Source organism: Artibeus jamaicensis, unplaced genomic scaffold, assembly GCF_021234435.1.
Source record: "Artibeus jamaicensis isolate MK-2021 breed Jamaican fruit bat unplaced genomic scaffold, CSHL_Jam_final scaffold_1964, whole genome shotgun sequence".
Lineage (NCBI taxonomy): Eukaryota > Metazoa > Chordata > Mammalia > Chiroptera > Phyllostomidae > Artibeus > Artibeus jamaicensis.
The window spans coordinates 70,643,227-70,664,590 of record NW_026522030.1 but is presented as its reverse complement, the minus strand read 5'-3'; the positions used below and the strand labels follow the sequence as shown (position 1 = coordinate 70,664,590).

Sequence of the window (21,364 nt, the reverse complement as noted above, 5' to 3'; positions counted from 1 at the left end):
ATAGGGGTACCAGAAGGGGAAGAGGAAGAACAACAAGTGGAAAACTTATTTGAACAAATAATGAAGGAGAACTTCCCCAATCTGGCAAAGAAAATAGACTTACAGGAAGTCCAGGAAACTCAGAGCGTCTAAAAGAAGTTGAACCCAAGTAAGAACACACCAAGGCACATCATAATTACATTACCCAAGATGAAAAATAAGGAGAGAATCTTAAAAGCAGGAAAAGAAAAGGAGACGGTTACCTACAAAGGAGTTCCCATCGGACTGTCAGCAGATTTCTTAAAAGAAACCTTGCAGGCAAGAAGGGGATGGAAAGAAGTATTCCAAGTCCTGAAAGGTAAGGACCTACATCCAAGATTACTCTATCCAGCCCTGGCTGGTGTAGCTCAGTGGATTGAGCACAGGCCTGAAAAGCAAAGGGTCACTGGTCCAATTCCCAGTCAGGGCACATGCCTTGGTTACAGACCAGGTCTCCAGTAGGGCACACATGAGAGGCAACCATGCATTGATGTTTCTTTCCCACTCTTTCTCCTCCCCTTTCCCTCTCTAACAGTAAATAAATAAAATATTTTTTTAAAGATTACTCTATCCAGAAAAGCTATCACTTAGAAATTGAAGGGCAGAGAAAGTGTTTCCCAGATATGGTGAAGTTAAGGGAGTTCATCATCACCCAGCCCTTATTATATGAAATGTTAAAGAGACTTATCTAAGAAAAAGAAGATAAAAATATGAACAGTAAAATGACAACAAACTCACAGGTATTAACAACTGAATGTAAAAAAAACAACAACCCGAAAACAAACTAAGCAAACAACTACAACAGGAACAGAATCACAGAAATGGAGATCACATGGAGGATTAGCAGTGGGGAAGTTGGAGGAGGAGAGAGGGAGGAAAAGGTACAGAGAATAAGTACCATAAATGATAGTTAGAAAATAGACAGGGGAAGGTATAGAGTAGTATAGGAAATGTAGAAGCCAAAGAACTTATATGTACGACCCATGGACATGAACTAAAAAGGGAGAATGCGGGTGGGAGGAGGTATGCAGGGTGGAGGGGAATAAAGGGGGAGAATGGGATAATTGTAGTGGAATAATCAATTAAATGTATTTAAAAATTAAAAAAGAAAAAACAGAGAGAAAATGCAAATAAAAGTATAAATACAAGAGGATACAGTACAACTGATATCACACAAATACAAATGATCCTAAAGAAATTACAATGAAAAATTACACACCAAACAAACTGGACAACCAAGAAGAAATGAATAAGTTCATAGAAACATGCAACTGACCAAGACTGAATAATGAAGAAAAAGAAAATCTGAACAGACTGTATACTAGCAAGGAGATTGAAACACTAATCAAAAACTCTCAACAAAAACATCCAGCCAGATGATTTCACTGGTGAATTCTCCCACATTTTTAAAGGAGAATTTGTAATATCAACTTTCCTCAGTCTTCCAAGAACAGAGGACACTTTCAAACAGATTTTACAAAAGTGCATCACAACCAGAATATGAAAACTAGATAGGACCCTAGAGGAAAGATAATTACAGGTCCATGTCCCTCATAAATATTGATGCAAAAATTCGCAACAAAATATTAGCAAATGAAATCTAACAATGGATTCAAAGAATCACACACCATGACTATAATATTGTAATTTACAATAATAATAAAAATATATTTGGTCTTCAATGCTGTTCCTGGCACACCATTTCTAAAACCCTTGGAATTTTCTAAGTGATGAGAGCTGTCAAGGCAGCTCTTGTTATGTCAATGAGGTGACTTTTGGATTTCACCTAAAGATGTAGGCTGGTTGTCATGAGAACCAACTATGTGACTAGAGGGTCTGAACTTTCAGTCCTATCCCCCCTGATTTCCAGGAGGGAGGAAGGGCAAGAGGTTGAATCAATTTTCAATGGCCACAGATTTAAATCAATTATGCCTATTAATGAAGCTTCAGCAAAAATCCAAAAGGACAAGGTTCAGAGAGCTTTTGGGTTGGTGAAACCTTGGAGATTTGGGGAGAATACCACACCTGGAGAGGTGCCTGAAAGCTCTGTACTGTTTCCCCATGTATCTCTCCCATGTGATTGTTCCTGGGGTATATCCTTTTATAATAAATGGGTAAACTCTGAAGTATTATGCTTCTCTATGTTGTATGAACCATTGTAGCAAATTAACCAAACACAAAGTGGGGCTGTACAAATCTCTGATTTACACTCTGTCAGTCAGAAGCATAAGTAACCACTTAGACCTATGACTGGAATCCTGAGTTGTAGGGGGTCACTGGAACCTCCAATTTATATTCAGTTGGTCAGAAGTACAGATAACAATCTGGGCTTACAATTGGAATCTGAAGTGGAGGGCAGTCTTGCAGGACTGAGCCATTTACCTGTGGAATCTGATGCTAACTCCATGTAGATGGTGTCATACTGAATTGAATTCTTGGACACACTGTGGGTATCTGAAAATTGCTTGATGTGAGGAAGCCTACATGTACACAAACACAAGCTGGGTCCAGTAACCTAATTTAATAACCATTTGGGATTTATTCCTAACATACAAGGATGTTTCAACGCCTGCAAATCAATCAATATGATACACACTAACAAAATGAAGGATAAGCCCTGGCCAGGTGGCTCAGTTGGTTGAAATCTCACCCTATACACCAGGAGGTTGCAGGTTCAATCCCCAGTCAGGGCACATACCTAGGCTACAGGTTCGATACCTGGTCACGGAGCATACGAGAAGCAACCAATTGATGTTTCTCTCTCACGTCAATGTTTCTCTCCCCACCCCCTTTCCTCTCTCTAAAATCAACAAAAACATATTCTTGGATGAGGATTTTTTAAAAAAGGATAAGAAAGTCACATCTTAGGAGCAGCAAAAATGCATTGAACAAAATTCTACATCCATTCATGATAAAAATTCTCAACAAAGTGGGTCTAGAGGAAATGTACTTCAGCATAATAAAGGCCATATATGACAGCTGACATCAAAGTCAATGATGAAAACTGAAAGCTTTTCTTCAAAGATCAGGAACAAAGCACAGATGCTCACTCTCGCTACTTTTATTCATCAAAGTACTGGAAGGCCTAGCTGGAGCAATTAGGTAAGAGAACTAAAAGTCATTAGTTGTGAAAGGGAAGAGTAAAACTGTAGCTAACAGGATTATTATATATATAAACACTAAAGACTCCACCAAAAATCTGTTACAACTAATAAACAAATTTAGTAAAGTTGTAGAATACAAAATCAATACACAAAAATTAGTTGTGCCTTTACACATTAACATAAACTATCTGAAAAATAAATGAACAAAAATCCCATTCTCAATTTCATCAAAAAGAATAATATACTTAGGAACAGATTAAACCATGGAGGTGAATGATCTGTCCACTGAAAACAATGACACTGATGAAAAAATTGATAAAGACACAAATAGATAGATGGAAAGACAAACCACACTCATGTATTGGCAAAACTAATGTTGTAAAATGTCCATACTACCCAAAGCAATCTACAGATTCAATGCAATTCCTATCAAAATTCTAACTTCATTTTTCACAGAAACAGAAAAAAATAACTGTAAAATGTATACGGAACTCTAAGACTCCAAAAGCCAAAGTAATCTTGAGAAAAAAGAACAATGCTAGAGGCAGATACTTCCTGATTTCAAATTATATTATAAACCTATAGTTATCAAAACTGATGGGACTGGCATAAAAACATACACATACATCAATGGAACAGAACAGACAGCCCAGAAATAAACTTATGCATAAATGGTTAATTAAATTACAAAAGAAAGCCTAGATTATCTTTTGGGGAAAAAAGATAGTTGCTTCATTAAATGGTATTGACAAAACTGAACAGCTCCATGCAAAATAAAAATGGACCCCTATCTTAAACCATACACAAAAATCAACTCAAAATGGATTAAAGAACTGATTGTAAAGCCTGAGACCATAAGACTCCGAGAAAAAAATACAGGGAGTAATCTCCTTTACATTGGTCTTGGTAGTGACTCTTTTGATTTGACACCAAATGCACAGGCAATAAAAGCAAAAATAAACAAATAAAACTATATCAAACTACTGGAAAAAACATATGCACAGCAAAAAGCGTCTATACCATCAACAAAATAAGGCAACTTATGGAATGAAAGAAAATAATTGCAAATTATATAGAGTCTGATAATGTGTTAATATTCAAATATATCAAGAACTAATGTAACTCAACTGAAAAAAATCTTTTTTTCTCTTTAAATGGGCAGAGTAACTGAATGGACATTTCTCCAAAGAAAATATCCAAATAAATGCGCAACAGGTACATGAAAGGTGCTGAACATAACTTATCACCAGAGAAATGCAATCACCTCATACCTGTTAGATGACAATTTTAACTATCATGAAAAAGACAAGAAATAAAAATGCTGGGGAGAATGTGGGAAAAAGCAAATCATTATGCACAGTTGCTGGGAATGTATATTGGTGCAGCTATTATGAAAAAAAGTATGGAGGTTTCTCAAAAATTAAAAACAAAACTACCATATGATCTGCTTCTGGGTAAATATATTCAAAGGAAATGAAAATTAGATATTAAAAACATATTTGCACTCCAGATTTATTGCATTTTTCACAATAGTCAAAATATGGAAACAACCCAAGTTTAGATGAATGAATGGTTAAGAAGATGTGAGATGCACACACACACACTCACACATACACAATAGACTACTATTCAGACACGAGAAAGAAGAAATCCGCTCATTTGTGACAACATGGATAGACCTTGAGGGCAATATGCTAAGTGAAACAAGGCAGACACAGAAACAAAAATACTGTATGATTATCACTTTAGGTGGACTCTAAAAAAGTTGAATTCATAAAAACAGAGATTAGAATGATGGTTACCAAGCACAAGGAGGTGGAAAAAATGGAGAGATGTTGGTCAAAGAGTATGCAAACTTCCACTGTAAGATGAATAAGTTCAGGGGATCTAATGTACAGCATGGTGATTATAGTTAATGATAATGTATTATACATTTGAAAGTCACTAGGAGAGTAGAACTTAGATGTTCTCACCACAAAAAATGGTAATTATGTGGCATTAAGGAGGTATTAGCTAATCTATGGTAGTAGTCATTTTGTACTATAAAAGTGTATCAAATTAACTCATTGTAAATCTTAAACTTATACAATGTTATATGTCAATTATATCGCAATAAAGCTGGAAAAAATAAGATGTAAAAAGTAAATTAAAATTCTGACATTTTCTCGTTTCTACATGAAAACACAATGAGGAGGATACTTTTGTTACCAGTCTTTTTTGCAACAATATTTTAAAATTTTATCCAGATTATTTTAGGTATATACAAGGTGTGTCCAGAAAGTATCCAGCCATGTAATATGAAAATCAGAAACATTTATTGAAGAAGATACAAGATATGAGAAACACTATACATAGGAAAATGACACCTCTGTCCCCTTCAAAGTAGGCACCTTGGAACCTCATGCAATTCTAATCACCATCAGCTGCCATGTTGTATTTTCCTGGATCTTATAAAGGGTCTCAAATCTCTCCCCTTTCAAAGGTGATTCTGGCTTTGAGAAAAGCCAGAAGTCACAGGGTGCCAAATCTGGACTGTAGTGGGGCTGAGTCACCTGGGTGATTTGATGTTTCACCAAAAAACTCTACAAAAGATGTGACGCATGAGCACGTGTGTTATCCTGATGAAGCTGCCAATTACCAGTTGCCCATAGCTGGGGACCTCTGAATCACCTAAATAGTTTCCACGGAGGGATATTCAAGCTTAACACAAAATTTGATGCAGATGCTTTGCTCTACTTGCTCAGTCCTTTTGAATGTGACTTCCAAACAGTACACATGCTCACCCAACATTGTCTAATGCCCCCACTGACTAGTACAGTGAATTTAACATTGATCGCACATGCACATTCCAGGCCACTGTCCTTGGTTGCCAGGTTACATCGATGTCATGCAAACCATTCTCGTTATATTAACAATGGCTGGACTTTTTCCGTACCAACCACATATTTATATGTTTATTTATACATAAATTTTTATATGAATATATAAAGCACTTAAAATTATAAAAGAATTTAATATTTTATTCAGATAAAATATATATTTCCTTATAGTTAAGAAATCAGTGGCTTTACAAAAGAGAATTAAAAGATTTATTTTCTCATCTCACAGATGTTTCATTGGGAAAAGTTGAAACCATTATATATTGGATTTCTCTGGCTCATGAGTAGGAAATATCTACTCTAAAGGAAGTGGGCTAAACTCTAAATGAAAAGCAATATGAAGAAAGTAATTTTCCCCTTGGCTTTATAGATGTTAATAATTTGCCTTATTATGTCTTATTCAATAGAATGTTTTCAATTACTATAATAATGCTAGTTAATTGTAGCAACAATCTGAGACCAATCATTCAGTCTAAACAAAAAGGACTTAAATACCGCAAATGTAGATGTGATGAATTAGTATTTCATCAACAGAACTGTACTTCTGCCTGAAAATGTAATTTCTAGATATGGCTGGACTAATTGTGTTACTTAAATTCATCTGGATCAAGTAAGGATGGGAGTTCTTTTAGGTGAACTTGGAGATACACACATGTGATACAGAAACACTTAAGTATTGAATAACTATTTTGAATGGCCCGTTTTTTCTTAGAATAGCTGGGCTGATGTTTGTATTGTAGCACAGAAGCAACAATGGAAATGCTGCTGTACTTAGCACAGACTGAAGTAGGGACAGTGGGCACTGTGTCCTTCATGAATACATACTCCCAGTCAAAACAATGTCAGCTTCACATAAAAGTGTGCTTGACAAAACAGTATAAAATGTTAGTTCTATTAAGTTTTATCCTTGAGAATACTTTTTATTAAAAAATTCTGTGTGGTAAAACAGTGTACATAGAACTGTTACATAACAAAAAAGGAAGGATGTTGTCTGAAGGGAAAGCACCTGTGCAACTGTTTGAGCTGCGAGAACAACTAGCCACTTTTTAAATGGAGACTTAAAAGAATGATTGGCAGGCAAATGTAGGTATTCAGACTTGAGTATTTGACTCATATTTGCTCAAAAATTAATGAAGTGACCCTAGTACTTCAAGTACAACAATGGGCAGTATTTGAAACCAATAATAAATTTGAGTTCTTAAGTAGAAAGAATCTTAAAAAATTTGTTTTCGCCAAGATGAGCTTAACAGCTTCCCAATACTTAAATACGACGCTACTGATGAAGTTGGTGGTAAATTAATTAATGTTAGTTTTGTTACTATAAAATAAAGTACTATGTCAATGTTTGAAAGATCTACATAAGAAAAAATCAGTATTTTCCAAAAGAACCATGAAAAGGGCTACAAAGTCCTGCTTGGACAAAAGACCCATTAAAAGTGCAAGATACACCAGTAGGTTTTAATGTATCAGTATGAAAAGCTCATTAATGTAATTTCATATTCTACATCACAACTAACTTTTAAAAAAACACGGTTTTCAAAATTTGGTGAGGTATGCAAAAAGAATATCCACAATTATCTGAGATGGCTATTGAAAATAGTCCTGCCTTTTCCACGTACATATCTGTGTAAGGCTAGATTTTCTTCATATACTTCCTCCAAGACGACATATCACACCAGACTGAATACAGAAACATGTATGAGAACTGGCTATCTTCTTTTAAGTCAGACAATAAAACAGATTTACAAAAACTGTAAAAAAAAAATCCATCACTCTTGTTAAACAATCTTTTGCTTGGAAAAATTCATAGTTTTCCAATATGCTATTTCCAACAAAAATATGCTATTATTTTTAAAAGAAGTAAAATATTTTTATTTCTTTGTTGGAAATTTTTTATTACTCCTTCAATTCATTAGTTATCAGTCTATTCAGGTTGTATGATTCTTCCTGATTCAGTTTTGGAAGATTGTATATTTCTATGAATTTATCTGTTTCACTCACGTTGTCCAATTCCTTGATATATAATTCAAGTATTTCATACAATGTTCATAGTATTTCCTTACAATCCCTGTATTTTTTGAAGATGAAAAAAATTTTTTAATTTTATTGATTATGCCATTACAGTTGTTCTATTTTCCCCCTTCATTCCCCTCCACTCTGCACACCCCCTCCCCCACCATTCCCCCCTTTAGTTTATGACCACGTGTCTCAAGTTCTTTAAATTCTATATTTCCCACACTATTCTTGCCCTCCCCCCTATCTATTTTCTACCTACCATCTATGCTTCTTATTTTCTGTACCTTCTCCCCCACTTCTTCTCCCACTCCCCTGTTGCTAACTCTCCATGTGATCTTCATTTCTATGGTTCCACTCCTGATCTAGCTGTCCTCTTAGTTTGCTTTTGTTTTAGGTGTGGTTATTAATAACTGAGTTTGCTGTCCTTTCACTGTTCATATTTTTTATCTTCTTTTTCTTAGGTAAGTCCCTTTAACATTTCATATAATAAGGGCTTGGTGATGATGAACTCCTTGAATTTGATCTTATCTGAGAAGCACTTTATCTGTCCTTCCATTCTAAGTGAAAGTTTTGCTGGATAGATCAATCTTGGATGTAGGTCTTTGGATTTCATGACTTGGAATACTTCTTTCCATCCCCTTCTTGTCTGTAAGGTCTCTTTTAAGAAATCTGCTGACAGTCTGATGGGAACTCCTTTGTAGGTGACTGTCCCCTTATCTCTTGCTGCTTCTAGGATTCTCTCCTTCATTTGAATCTGGGCTAAATGTGCCTTGGTGTGTTCCTTCTTGGGTCCAACTTCTTTGGGACTCTCTGAGCTTCCTGGACTTCCTGGAAGCCTATTTCCTTTGCCAGATTGGGGAAATTCTCCTTTATTATTTGTTCAAATAAGCTTTCCACTGGTGGCTGTTCCTCTTCCCCTTCTGGTACCCCTATAATTTGGATGTTGGAGCATTTAAAGATATCCTGGGGGTTCGTAAGTCTCTCCTCATTTTTCTGAATTCTTGTTTCTTCATATTTTTGTTTGGTCATTTTTTTCTTCTTTCTGGTCCAGTCCCTTGATTTGAGTCCCAGTTTCCTTTCCATCATTTCTTTCCTGTGTATTTCCCTTCATTTCAATTAGTTTAGCCTTCATATGTTCCTCTAATTTGTGACTGAAATCGACCAGTTCTGTGAGCATCCTGATCACGAGTGTTTTGAACTAGGCATCTGAAAGCTTGGCTATTTCTTGGTCACTTAGAGTTATGGGCTCTGGGACTTTGAGTTCTTCTCAAGCCATGTTTGGCCTTTCGCGCCCATTATGTATGAGGAGTGGAGCCTTAGATGTTCACCGGGGGTGGGGCAACTCAGTCTCTGGGTTGTGACACTGTATGTTGTGGCGGGGTTAAAGAGGGGCAATAGCAGTCCCCTCGGCTGCTTCCCACCACTGGGGCCTGCGCAGTCTGTCTCACTGCTCACTCCTTTGCTGTTTTATCTGCACTTGAATGTGTGACTGTGGTCAGCCTGCCGCCTTGCATCCTCACTGGGTCTGCCCGTCACAGCCTCACACTTGGAATCCGCCAACTGCTGACCGCGCTCCTGGGTTGGTCTGGCTGAGTTTTCCTGTGCAACCCTGCTTCGCCAACCGCTGGCTCTGCCACTCTTACCGGTCTAGCTGAAGGATTCCTTGTCAGACTTCGGTATAGTTCAATTTTCTGTGTTATAGCTGCGTTTTTGTTGTACTAAAACTTTGTTGTTTTAAACTTGGTTGTGTGAGAAGGCACAGTGTTTCCACCTACGCCTCCATCTTGGCAGAAGTCTCAATCCCTGTATTTCTGTGATATCTTGTGCCCATCAGTAGATAAGTGGATAAAAAAAGCTGTGATACATTTATACAATGGAATACTACACAGCAGTAAAAAGGAAATCTTAGCTTTCGTGACAGCATGCATGCATCTAAAGAAAATTATTCTAACTGAAATTAAGCCAGGGAGTGAAAGAGAAATACCACATGATCTCAATTATACGTGGACTCTAAGGAACAAAATAAACTAACGAACAAAATAGAAACGGGAGTGCAGTTACATGGAACAGACTGACAGCTGCAGGAGGGGAGGGAGCAGAGAACTGGATGAGAGAAGGCGAAGGGATCAGTTAAAGAACATATGTCCATGACTCATGAGCACGGACAATGATGAGGGGATTGATGAGGGGACTGCCTAGAGGAGGCAAGAGGGGATCGACGGAAGTGGGCAGAGGGAAAAATGGTGGGGACAACCCTGGTAGCATAAACAATAAAATACAATAAAAATAAAGTAAAATATTTCTAAAACTTATGTTTTAACATCAAATATGATAAATATTGACAGACATTACAACCACATGTTTAAAAAGCTCATTGGGATCCTCAATAATTTTTAAGAGCATAAAGTGGGTAATGAGATGAAAACATCTGAAAACTGAATTTCCAACATACTGAAATTTTCTAAGAAAAGGAAAAACAAAGTTGGATGATAGGATAAGTGGATATCACTTACAGCAAAAAGGCCTCATTCACAGCATCAAAGAACTCAGGCCAGAGCATTTCCTGAGGTTCATTTCCATGGTAGGTGATCAAGGCTTCCACCAGTGGTTCGAAATCTGGCAGAGTAACAAGTGGGACACAAACTCGTGATAGGGACCTTACTCGTTCAGGAGCAATTCTATAGAATAAAACAAGAAATAATTTTCCAATATTAGAGCTATATGTAACAAAAGGCATAAAATCTTCATGCTGAAAAGGCTGATGACAAGTCATTTGCTCTGCTCCTCACATAATGAGGACTATCTTAATACCATCTATGAACACTCTTCTTTTACTCAATTCTCCGGAAAGAAAGCCTTTAACAGGAGTTCCCATTTTAACATCCTTCATTTTCAGGACTTTTGTGTAACTCACTACGGGCATCTCCAACTTGTATTGTATAGACCACTGAGTCAGCTCTGACTCCTGGCAACCCTATGACTGAGTAATGTCCACAATGTCTTGTCCTCATATGTGCTTAATATGATTTCCTTAAACAACTGGCAATCACTACCTGTCAGCTTGTATTTAAGAATAAGGTACTCAAAAGCTAGTAGGAGTTCTATGTGCATGGGTGGTGAGAGTTGACTGTGATCTTCACTACAAGGCAGCAATTTTTAGACTTGGTTTTTGGTTTCAGAACATTGTTAAACTCTTAAAAATTACTAAAACCACCAAAAATCTTTTTTTCTAAGATTATATCAATTGATACTTATCATGTTTGAAGTTAAAACAGAGACACCAAAAAATATTTAAAAGGCAAAGATTTATTCAATCTGAAGAGAAACCAAAGTATATTAAAAATATTTAAATCATTAAAAATAGCAATAAACCCATTCGACACTAAAATGAAGTAAATTTTTTTGATGAATGATAATTATATTTTACAAAACAAAAAAGTATTAAGTGAGAAGAGTGAGGTTCTTTTTACCTGTTTGTATATCTCTTTACTATGTGCCCTGCATTTACTTCCGAATTTACTGTTGAATATGTTGTTTTATTTGAAAGTACATAAAAGGAGTCTAGCCCAACACCAATAGGTAGTTCATTTTTAACATATATTTTATTGATTATACTATTACAGTTGTCCCCATTTTCCCCCTTTGCATCTCTCTGCCAAATATCCCTTTCCATCTAGCAATCCCCCTACTTAGTTCATGTCCATGGGTCACGCGTATAAATCCTTTGGCTTCTCCATTTCCTATACTATTCTTAACCTCCCCCTTTCTATTTTCTACCTACCAGTTATGCTTTTTATTCTCTGCACCTTTCTCCCCACTCTCCCCCTTCCCCCTCCCAGTTGATAACTGTCCAAATGATATCAGTTTCTATGCTTCTGTTCCTGTTCTGCTTGTTTGCTTAGTTTTTTGTTTTTAGATTCATTTTGATAGTTGTGAATTTGTTCCCATTTTAATGTTCATAGTTTTGACCTTCTTTTTTTAAAATAAGTCCCTTTAACATTTCATGTACAATGGCCTGGTGACGATAACTCCTTTAGCTTTACCTTGTCTGGGAAGCACTTTACCTGCCCTTCAATTCTCAATGAGCAGAATAACCTTGGTTGTAGGTCTTTGCTTTTCATCACTTTAAATATATCTTGCCAGTCTCTTCTTGCCTGCAAAGTTTCTTTTGAGAAATCAGCCGACAATCTTCTGGGAACTCCTTTGTAGGTAACTACCTGCTTTTCTCTACCTGTTTGTAAGATTTTCTCTTTAACTTTAACCTTAGGCATTTTAATTATGATGTGGCTTGGAGTGGGCCTCTTTGGGTCCAACTCGCAGGGAATGCTCTGTGCTTCCTGGACTTGTATGTCTATTTTCTTTGCCAAATTAGTGAAGTTTTCTTCCATTATTTTTCAAGTAAGTTTCCCACTTTCTTGTTCTTCCCCTTTGGGCATCCCTATGATTTGGATGTTAGTATGTTTGGAGATGTCTCCCACAGGCTTCTTATACAATTGTAGTTTTTTAAAATTTTTGTTTCTTCTTGCTCTTGTGGTTGAATGCTTATTTCTTCCTTATGTTTGAAATCACTGATTTGAATTCCAAGTTTCTCCCCTTCACTGTTGTTTCTTATAGATTTTTCTTTATTTAACTTAGAGTAACTTCCCTTTCTTCCTTTATGTTTTTGCTGTACTCAAAGAGTTTCAGCATCCTGACCACCAGTGTTTTGAACTCTTCATCTTATATGTTGGCTATCTCCATTTTCTTAATTCTTTTTCTGGGGTATTGTTCTGTTCTTTCATTAGGGCCATATTTTTTTGTCTCCTCAATTTAGCAGACCTCCTGTGTTTGTTCCTGTTTATTAACCAGAGCTGCTTTGACTTCATCTTAGTAGCACAGCCTTCTGTAGAAAAGGCACCTATAAATTGTGTGGGGTGGAGCCTCTGCCAGGGTGGGGCAACCTGCTTTACTGATTTGTGGCTATGTGGCAAAGGGGCTTGGAGAGGCAATAGTGATGCTGCCTGGCTTCTGGACTTTTTCCCAGCACTGGCCCTGTCTCCAGTCACTTCACCCACTCTCCATATGTGACTGGCACCCTTCCAGCTGTTTCCCTGGAAACAGCTGGGTGTTGAATCCCAGAGGGGATGGGTTTGTGTAAGTTCTAAGATCATAAGGACCCTTTAGGCAGTCTCCTAAAACTCTGGCAGTTTCTTCCACCGCCCCAAACTCCACTGGTATTTATAACCTGAAGTTATGGGGATTTATTTTCCCAGTGCGGGAATCCTGGGCTATGTGGTCTTGCCTAGGGATATAATTGCTTGCTCCCAAGGTATCCCTCCTAATTTTTATCCACTACCTGTGAATGCGGGACCTCCTGCTCCAGTGCTGCGTCTCCGTGCCACCTTGGGTCTCTTCACCTCTCCACCCATCTCTGTTTCTCCCTCCTCCTAGCCATCTGGTAGAATGTGGCTTCTTTAAATCCTTGGTTGTCTGACTTCCATACAGTTCCATTTTCTGACAGTTCTGGGTGTTACTTGTTTTGAGGTTTAGTTTTAATTCTCTCTGTAACCACAGAGGTGTGAGGAGGTGAAGTGTATTTACCTACACCTCCATCTTGACTGGAAGTCTCCCGTTATGTAGTTTAAAATGGCAGGAATATTTTAATAGTTTCTTCATATAATTTTGCATATTTCCCCTTGGCTTCTACACCAACACTCCTCAATACTGCCCAGCCTGGTTCCTGTGAACCTAACAATGCAGGTACAGCTGCATGTCATGGGTCTAGGAGATTAGGACCTACCTTGATTACAGCTGAAATTACCACAATTTAATGGCCAACTCTTCCCCTGAAAGATGCAAATCTTCAAATAGTTACAGAATTCTACAATAGTTACACTAGACAGATTCTGTCAGTAGAGTTTTTGTCAAAGTGAAGTGGTACTTCCTACTCCATCTTCACTGACATCCCTTTTGATTTCTTGTACAAAAATGGAAAAAAAACATTTCTTACTTTCTATTTCTTTGTCATTTTGTACTATATATACCCTAAGAAAACTATTTGTCTCAATCTTTGAAGTCGTTATTTGCTATTCAGCGTCTCTCCTAGTCAAGCCTATTTACTGAATTTTCTTCTCCTGTAACCCCTGTCTTAAAAAAAAAGAAAAAGCATTACTATCTCAAGGATTTGATGTTTTCTCTTATTATTTTTAGAACAATTTACTATTCCTTTACAAAAATCCAATTTTTTATCCTAGGGAGTCCATTTCATTGTATTTGCATCTTCTGTTTGTTACATTTGGATCACTTCTCCTTACAGAGTTGGTTTTCCATGACTTGTTTCATCTATTTGCTCTTTGTGGAATTTGGGATTCCATGTTAGCCTCTCTGTGAATGCTCTGTTCAATGGAATCTGTCTCCAGTACCGGGGTGAGGCTCAAGAAGTAGCGCTGGGTAGAGTTGTCAATAAATTGCATTCTGAGCATAAGAGTACCCCCTGCAAACATCTGGGAATTGATAGCCATTTTGGTGCTTGCTCCTCTAAAGGGCCCTCCCTCCTTCTCCTTGGAAACAGAACATCTCTGTTGTCTCTTGTATGGGGACAGTGGACAAGGAGAAAAAGTGTATGAAAACCTACCAAGACAGCTGCAATTACTGTAGTCCAATAACCCATCATCTTGCTGGCCACCAGGTACCCTCCTACTCATTTAATTCACCCCCAGGGTAACTTTTATACTTTGCACTAGTCATCTTTTGCAAGTTTTTTGGACTGTGATTTTTTTTAAAGGAATTTTTTTTTATTGATTATGCCATTACATTTGCTCTATTCCCCCCTCCCTTCCCCTCCACCCTGCATTCCCCTCCCCCACCATTTCCCCCTTTAGTTCATGAACATGTGTCTCAAATTCTTTAGATTCTGTATTTCCCCTACTATTCTTACCCTCCCCCCTATCTATTTTCTATCTACTGTCTATACTACTTATTTTCTGTACCTTCTCCCCCCTTCCCCTCCTCCCACTCCCCTGTTGCTAACCCTCCCTGTGATCTTCATTTCTATGGTTCTGCTCCTGATCTAGCTATCCTCTTAGTTTGCTTTTGTTTTAGGTGTGGTTATTAATAACTGTGAGTTTGCTGTCCTTTCACTGTTCATCTTTTTTATCTTCTTTTTCTTAGGTAAGTCCCTTTAACATTTCATATAGTAAGGGCTTGGTGATGATGAACTCCTTGAATTTGGTCTTATCTGAGAAGCACTTTATCTGTCCTTCCATTCTAAATGAAAGTTTTGCTGGGTAGAGCAATCTTGGTTGTAGATCTTTGGTTTTCATGACTTGGAATACCTCTGTCCAGCCCCTTCTTGCCTGTAAGGTCTCTTTTGAGAAATCAGCTGACAGTCTGATGGGAACTCCTTTGTAGGTGACTGTCCCCTTAGCTCTTGCTGCTTCTAGGATTCTCTCCTTCATTTTAATCTTGGCTAATGTAATTATGATGTGCCTTGGTGTGTTCCTTCTTGGGTCCAACTTCTTTGGGACTCTCTGAGCTTCCTGGATTTCTCGGAAGTCTATTTCCTTTGCCATCTTGGGGAAATTCTCCTTTATTATTTGTTCAAATAATTTTTCAACTGGTGGTTGTGCCTTTCCCCCCTTCTGGTACCCCTATAATTCGGATGTTGGAACGTTTAAAGATGTCCTGGAGGTTTCTAAGCTTCTCCTCATTTTTCTGAATTCTTATTTCTTCATTCCTTTCTGTTTGATCATTTTTTTCTTCTGTCTGGTCCTCTCCCTTGATTTGAGTCCCAATTTTCTTTCCATTACTATTGGTATCTTTTGTATCAGCATTCATTTCAATTAATTTAGCTTCCATATGTTTCTCTAATTTGTGACTAAAATCTACCAGTTCTGTAAGGATCTTTATAACCAGTGTTTTGAACTGTGCATCTGAAAGACTGGCTATTTCTTCATCACTTAGGTCTATCGGTTCTGGGGCTCTGAGTTGTTCTAGAGCCATTTTTGGTTTATTCGTGCTGTTTAGTGAGCGGAGCGAAGCCTTAGTTGTTTACCAGGACGGGGCGACCCAGGTCCCTGGTTTGTGACGTTGTGTGTGGGGGCGGGGTCAGAGAGGGAGCGATGGCGTTCCTCTCCGCTAGCCCAGCGCATCCAGTCACTCAAACGCCTCGGGCTTGCTTATCTGATCCTAATTTTGCGAGCCTGCTGCACCGCGCGGGTTTCCCTTCTCACTGGTTTCTCCGCACGTAAATGCGTGCGACTGAGCGACCCACCGCGCCTATTCCCTGTGCGCTCCGGCAGCCAGCTCGCTGGCGATCAGCCCTCGGTTGCCTGCGCGCACCACGCACCGCCCCGGGAATTTTTTCTTGCTAACCTGCTCCGCTTCTGGCCTCGCTCCTCGTACCGGTCCAGCCGAGTATCTAGTTGTCCTTTGGATTCCGTATTGTCGATTTTCCGTGTGGCTTGGTTGTGACTGCTGTTAAAAATAGTTGTTCTTAGATTTGGTTGTGCACAGAGGCGAGGTGGACCCTCCACCTACTTCTCCATCTTGGCGGAAGTCTGTCACATGAATTATCTTGGTGCCAAACAGGGCTGTCTGTCAGACATCTGAGGTCCTGATGGAGGCAGGTTGCTCACTCAGGTGAAGGCACCTGAAAACTCCGTAGACTGTCCACCTGCCACAAATTTCCTCTCTTCAAGATAGCCAAGGGTGCCCTACTTTCAAGTCATCCCTCGTGTCCGGAGCTCCGTGGGACCCCTCCAGCACCGGCAGAGGCCACAAGGCAAAAGGGCTAAAGGAATTTTTTTATTGTTGTTCAAGTACAGTTGTCTCCATGGACTGTGATACTTTCCATAAAAAATATCCTATCACCTACCATTTTAAGCCTCTCATAACTTGTGGGCCATCAAAAGTGGCTCCCCCAACCCCAGCCCGTTTTACAGTATTACACATTTGTTAAAATTCCCTGTCATTTCTATGAGTTGGGAGTATAACATGAACATAAGAATGTTCACCTGCTCAGTTCATCACTTGGTTTATTTCCTTACACTTTCATCTTATTCTCTTCTGATTAAATTATGAGTTGCTATTCCTCATAGGTCTTGCAGTTTAGTCTTCAGGTTCTTTCCAAGTACTGTACATCAAAACTCCTCAAAGTATGGGTCCTAGCAGCATTAGCACCCTGGGGGTGAGGTGAACAAATCTGTTTATTTACATTTTCCAGGGGATTTCTATGCACACTAAAGTTGGGGAAATGCTGCTCTATACTACCTTAGTAACAGTCCCCAGAACTAGATATTAATGTCTAGTAATAATCTGAATATTTAAAAGGATATGATAGAATTATATTTAAGGTTTATATTTTTATTAATGAATTCCTATAAATTATTGGTTTGGCTGTATTATTTTCTTGATAATAAACAGCAAAGTTCTCATAATTTTTTGTCAAATTACATATTAAATTTCTTATGTATGAACAGCCTGTCTTTTCCCCTCAAATATTCACCTTTTCTAAAATTCACTTCTTGCTCTTTACCACTTTCTTATTGTAAATAACTGAGTCTCTTCAACAGCATTTATCTTCCACAGTACTCTAACATCTAACTCACTATCAAACTGATTTTAGACCTAAATTATTGTTTTTGAGTCCATCACCTAAATTGTTACAAAAAGATATGTTGAACTTGAGTTGTAAATGAAATATTTGAAATCTATGAGTTTACTTGGTAGGATAGAAGAGAGGGTAAATTGTTGTACATGCGTGAGAGAGAGAGAGAGATGTAGAATACTTATATACATATTTAACAGGCTCTAGAAGAATACTTTGCATAAAAGGCTCTGAATATTTAAGAAACTGAAAAATATGCCTGAGAGTTATGTATACTCAGAATAAATACAGAATTGTGAAATAAAGAAGGAGGTGGTGTAGTGATCTTGCCATTCTGCCCTGATTCATCGATCCTCCTCTAAAAGACTAATAAGTGCAACACTTCTCTCTTTACCTTAAAAGGAAGGAGGAGAGTCAGAAACTATCACTGGTAACTGGGTGGGTGGAAAAGACGACCTTGGCAACATGGGCATTTATCAAGCACTGAAGGTCATGAGTGGCTGATTATATTTCCTAATTAGGGTAAAACACAACCAAGATAATTTTCCTGAAAAATTCTAAAGTCTTATGTCAACTTAGGTAATTCTTGGTTCTACCAAAATGCAGGAAAGCCAGATGATAATCTGACTGGCCTCGACGTGCTCATGGCCCTCATGACTCCCTCTTTCAGTCTACAGCTTGCTAGAACATGGAGATTCAACTTCAAGCAGAGTTATGCAACACTTTCCAAACGGGATTACACTAAATGCTAGGTCTTGACTGATTGCCAGAGTCACTTCCAAATGACTTTTACACAAGAATTCAACTTCAGAAGGCTCAGCACTAACCATATACTGCTGGAGACACCCTTCTCATGTGGTTGTACTGAAGCTGCCAAACCATCTGCAGCAAACCATAGAAATGCAAGATAAACTGATGATGTTCAGAGAGTCCAGAATGTTGCTCCTTTTGTATCATTTGTAGCAAAGAATAAGAGGGAATTTAAACATTCTGTCACTGAATTGTTGATTTTACTTGGTGGTAAGTGAAATTCTATTTAAAATGCGGTGACAAGACCATATATCAGGCCTTTCAAAATAATGCTGAAGGAAACTAAACAATTTTCCTATTTTTTGTTTCTCTGACAGTTTATGTATTGAAGTTATAAGATTAATTCTCAAATTTTACACAAGGTTTTTGAATATTTTGAAATAAACTTTAAAATATTTCAGTGGCCAAAGAGTAAAAAAATATATGCATATATGGTTGTCTTCTATTAAAAAGAAAGAGCACTGGCTGGTGTAGCTCAGTGGATTGAGCGCAGGCCTGTGAAGCAAAGGATCGCAGTTCGATTCCCAGTCAGGGCACATGCCTTGGTTGCAGGCCAGTTCCCAGTAGGGGACACATGAGAGGCAACCACACATTGATATTTCTCTCCCTCTCTCCTTCCCTTCCCCTCTCTCTGAAAATATTTTTAAAAAAAGACAGATCCATTTAAAAAAAAAAGAAAGAAAGAAAGAAAGAAAGAAACTATCACACTGTTTACAGATTGTTTAAGTTTTGGAGGCTCTTGGCTGATTGAACACTTATAGTCATACTTATGGAAGGAATGTAATAATAAAATCCAATTGTCATAAATAATGGAAATATCTGGAGATTCAGGTATACCAGAAAGTAGTTCCCCCCCTATGCTGCACTCTAATTCAACTTTTTAAATTTTAAGTCCTAAAAATGTACAGATAACTTCAGGTATGTAGTAGGAAAAATTTATATATTAATTGATATATATTTTAATTATTATTATAATGTATATAACAGCAACAACTATAATGGCTCCTGTATGTTTGGCAGCTCTTTCGAATGTTACCATGGTTGCCATTCTGCTACCTGATTTCATGAAATCAGCTTTTACATGTCACAAGAGCACACAGTTGGTTGAATTTATATTCCCTAGAGAATTGTGTTCTTACAGAATTCTGAGTCTCACACAAGCTTTTATCTTGGTTCCAGGTTCTTTGATGGATAGAGAACAGAATTCTTGGCTTTATGTCTTAAAAGTAGGACTTTAAAAGCTTATAAAGAAAATATGTTGGGTATCAAATTGCTTTTTAAATTCAGTCTTCTGATAAGAATAATTGGACCTAATCCAAGAGATTGAATTTCCCTTAAAACTGTATATGGGCTGAACACATTCAGAAAAATAAGAGAGATTTATCTTGTTGAATTCTAAAATTATTTTTAAAACGGCAGAAGATTCCATAATGAACATTGTTCAACACAGCAAATTGGGAATATATTAAATATGTCAATGTACAGAGAACATTCTACTAGCACACACGTTTCATATTCTTGGTAAATTTGTTAAGACTTTCACTAATTACATCACAGTTTTGCTCTGACCAAGAACGTTCTAAACTGCTCGCCAAGTGAGTAGGCACTTCGTCCTTCCTGCCACTACCGGCAGGTGCCGGCGGACTCCCTGCGGCAGGCTTGGCTCTGTCCCACAGAACTGGTCTGCACTGTTTTTGAGAAGTAAATATCCTTAATGAAGAAACAGTCATGAATTTATGAATTAACTAGTCCCCCAAAATGGCCCAATTTGGCACAAAGGTATGTTCTTCAGCTATAAAGAGTTTACCAGCTACTATCTTCTATAAGGCTCTCCTAGCTGTGCTCAGTGGAGTTTGCACACCTTTCTGAACCACCGTCTTCTCCTGTCTAAGGCTGAGAAAAAGAATATTATCTTTTCATTTTCAACACTTACTAGGTAACACTCTACTTTAGCTTTTAAATGTTTCATTGTAAAATACTGATATATAGAAAAGCAGTGAACTACTGTAACATCAACTGCAGGGTGGGGCAAAAGTAGGTTTACAGTTGTGAGCACATGAGAAAGTGTATTAGCATTTATTAATACATTATTTTCCATACAGACAACTGTAAAGGTACTCTTACCCACCTTGTATGTACCCATTACCCAGATTTTATAATGTCAAAATTTTGCTAATATTTCTATTTGTATTTTAAGAAAAAAAAGGAACATCCTTCTCCCATCCCATTTCCTCTTCCATCTCCCAGGAGTTAGCACTCCCCTGCCACTGGTATAGGTCCTTTGTTCTAGTTTTAACACTTTCTACTTTATAATTACGTACTGTTTTGAATGTTTTGAAATGTTGTATAAACAATGACATATTATGGATATCTTTTTACAACTTCCTTGGTATTCTTCCCATGAATAGAGGTCTGACTTTATGCCAGAAAAAATTTGATGACTGTAGCTTTATACTATGTGGTTTTAAAAAATGTTTATTTATTTTTAGAGAGAGGGGAAGGGAGGGAGAAAGAGAAAAAGGGAAACATCATGTGTGATGTGGACAGAAACATCAAACAGTTGCCTCTCACACTCCCCCAACTGGGTACCTGGCCGGCAACCCAGGCATGTGCCCTGACCAGGAATTGAACCAGAGACCTTTTGGTTCGCAGGCTGGCACTCAATCCACTGAGCCATACCAGCCAGGGTTCTTTGCAATATTTTAATTTTTTTCTTTCTTCTCATTTTTAATCCTTACCTGAGGATTTTAAAGGGGAGGAGTAAGAGGTGGAGAGAGAGAGAGAACCTTCCATGCGAGAAACATCCATCAGTTGCTTCCTGTATGTGTCCCAACCAGGGATCAAACCTGCAACCTAGGTTGGGGCCCTGACTGGGAATCCAACGCAAAACCTTTTGTCATACAGGACAACTCTTGAACCAACTGAGCAACCTGGCCACAGTTATAATGTTT

The 21,364-nt window shown here is 37.9% G+C and overlaps 1 protein-coding gene across 3 annotated transcripts in view; it reads right to left on the bottom strand.

The window, feature by feature from the left end:
* FANCC (FA complementation group C) overlaps window positions 1-21,364 on the bottom strand; it is a 305,923-nt gene that overhangs the window by 77,139 nt on the left and 207,420 nt on the right. For all 3 annotated transcript variants that reach the window (XM_053656528.1, XM_037133335.2, XM_037133336.2), the window contains one exon: window positions 10,531-10,695. In XM_053656528.1, the coding sequence (XP_053512503.1) occupies window positions 10,531-10,695 (165 nt within the window). The remainder of the gene's footprint in view (window positions 1-10,530; window positions 10,696-21,364) is intronic.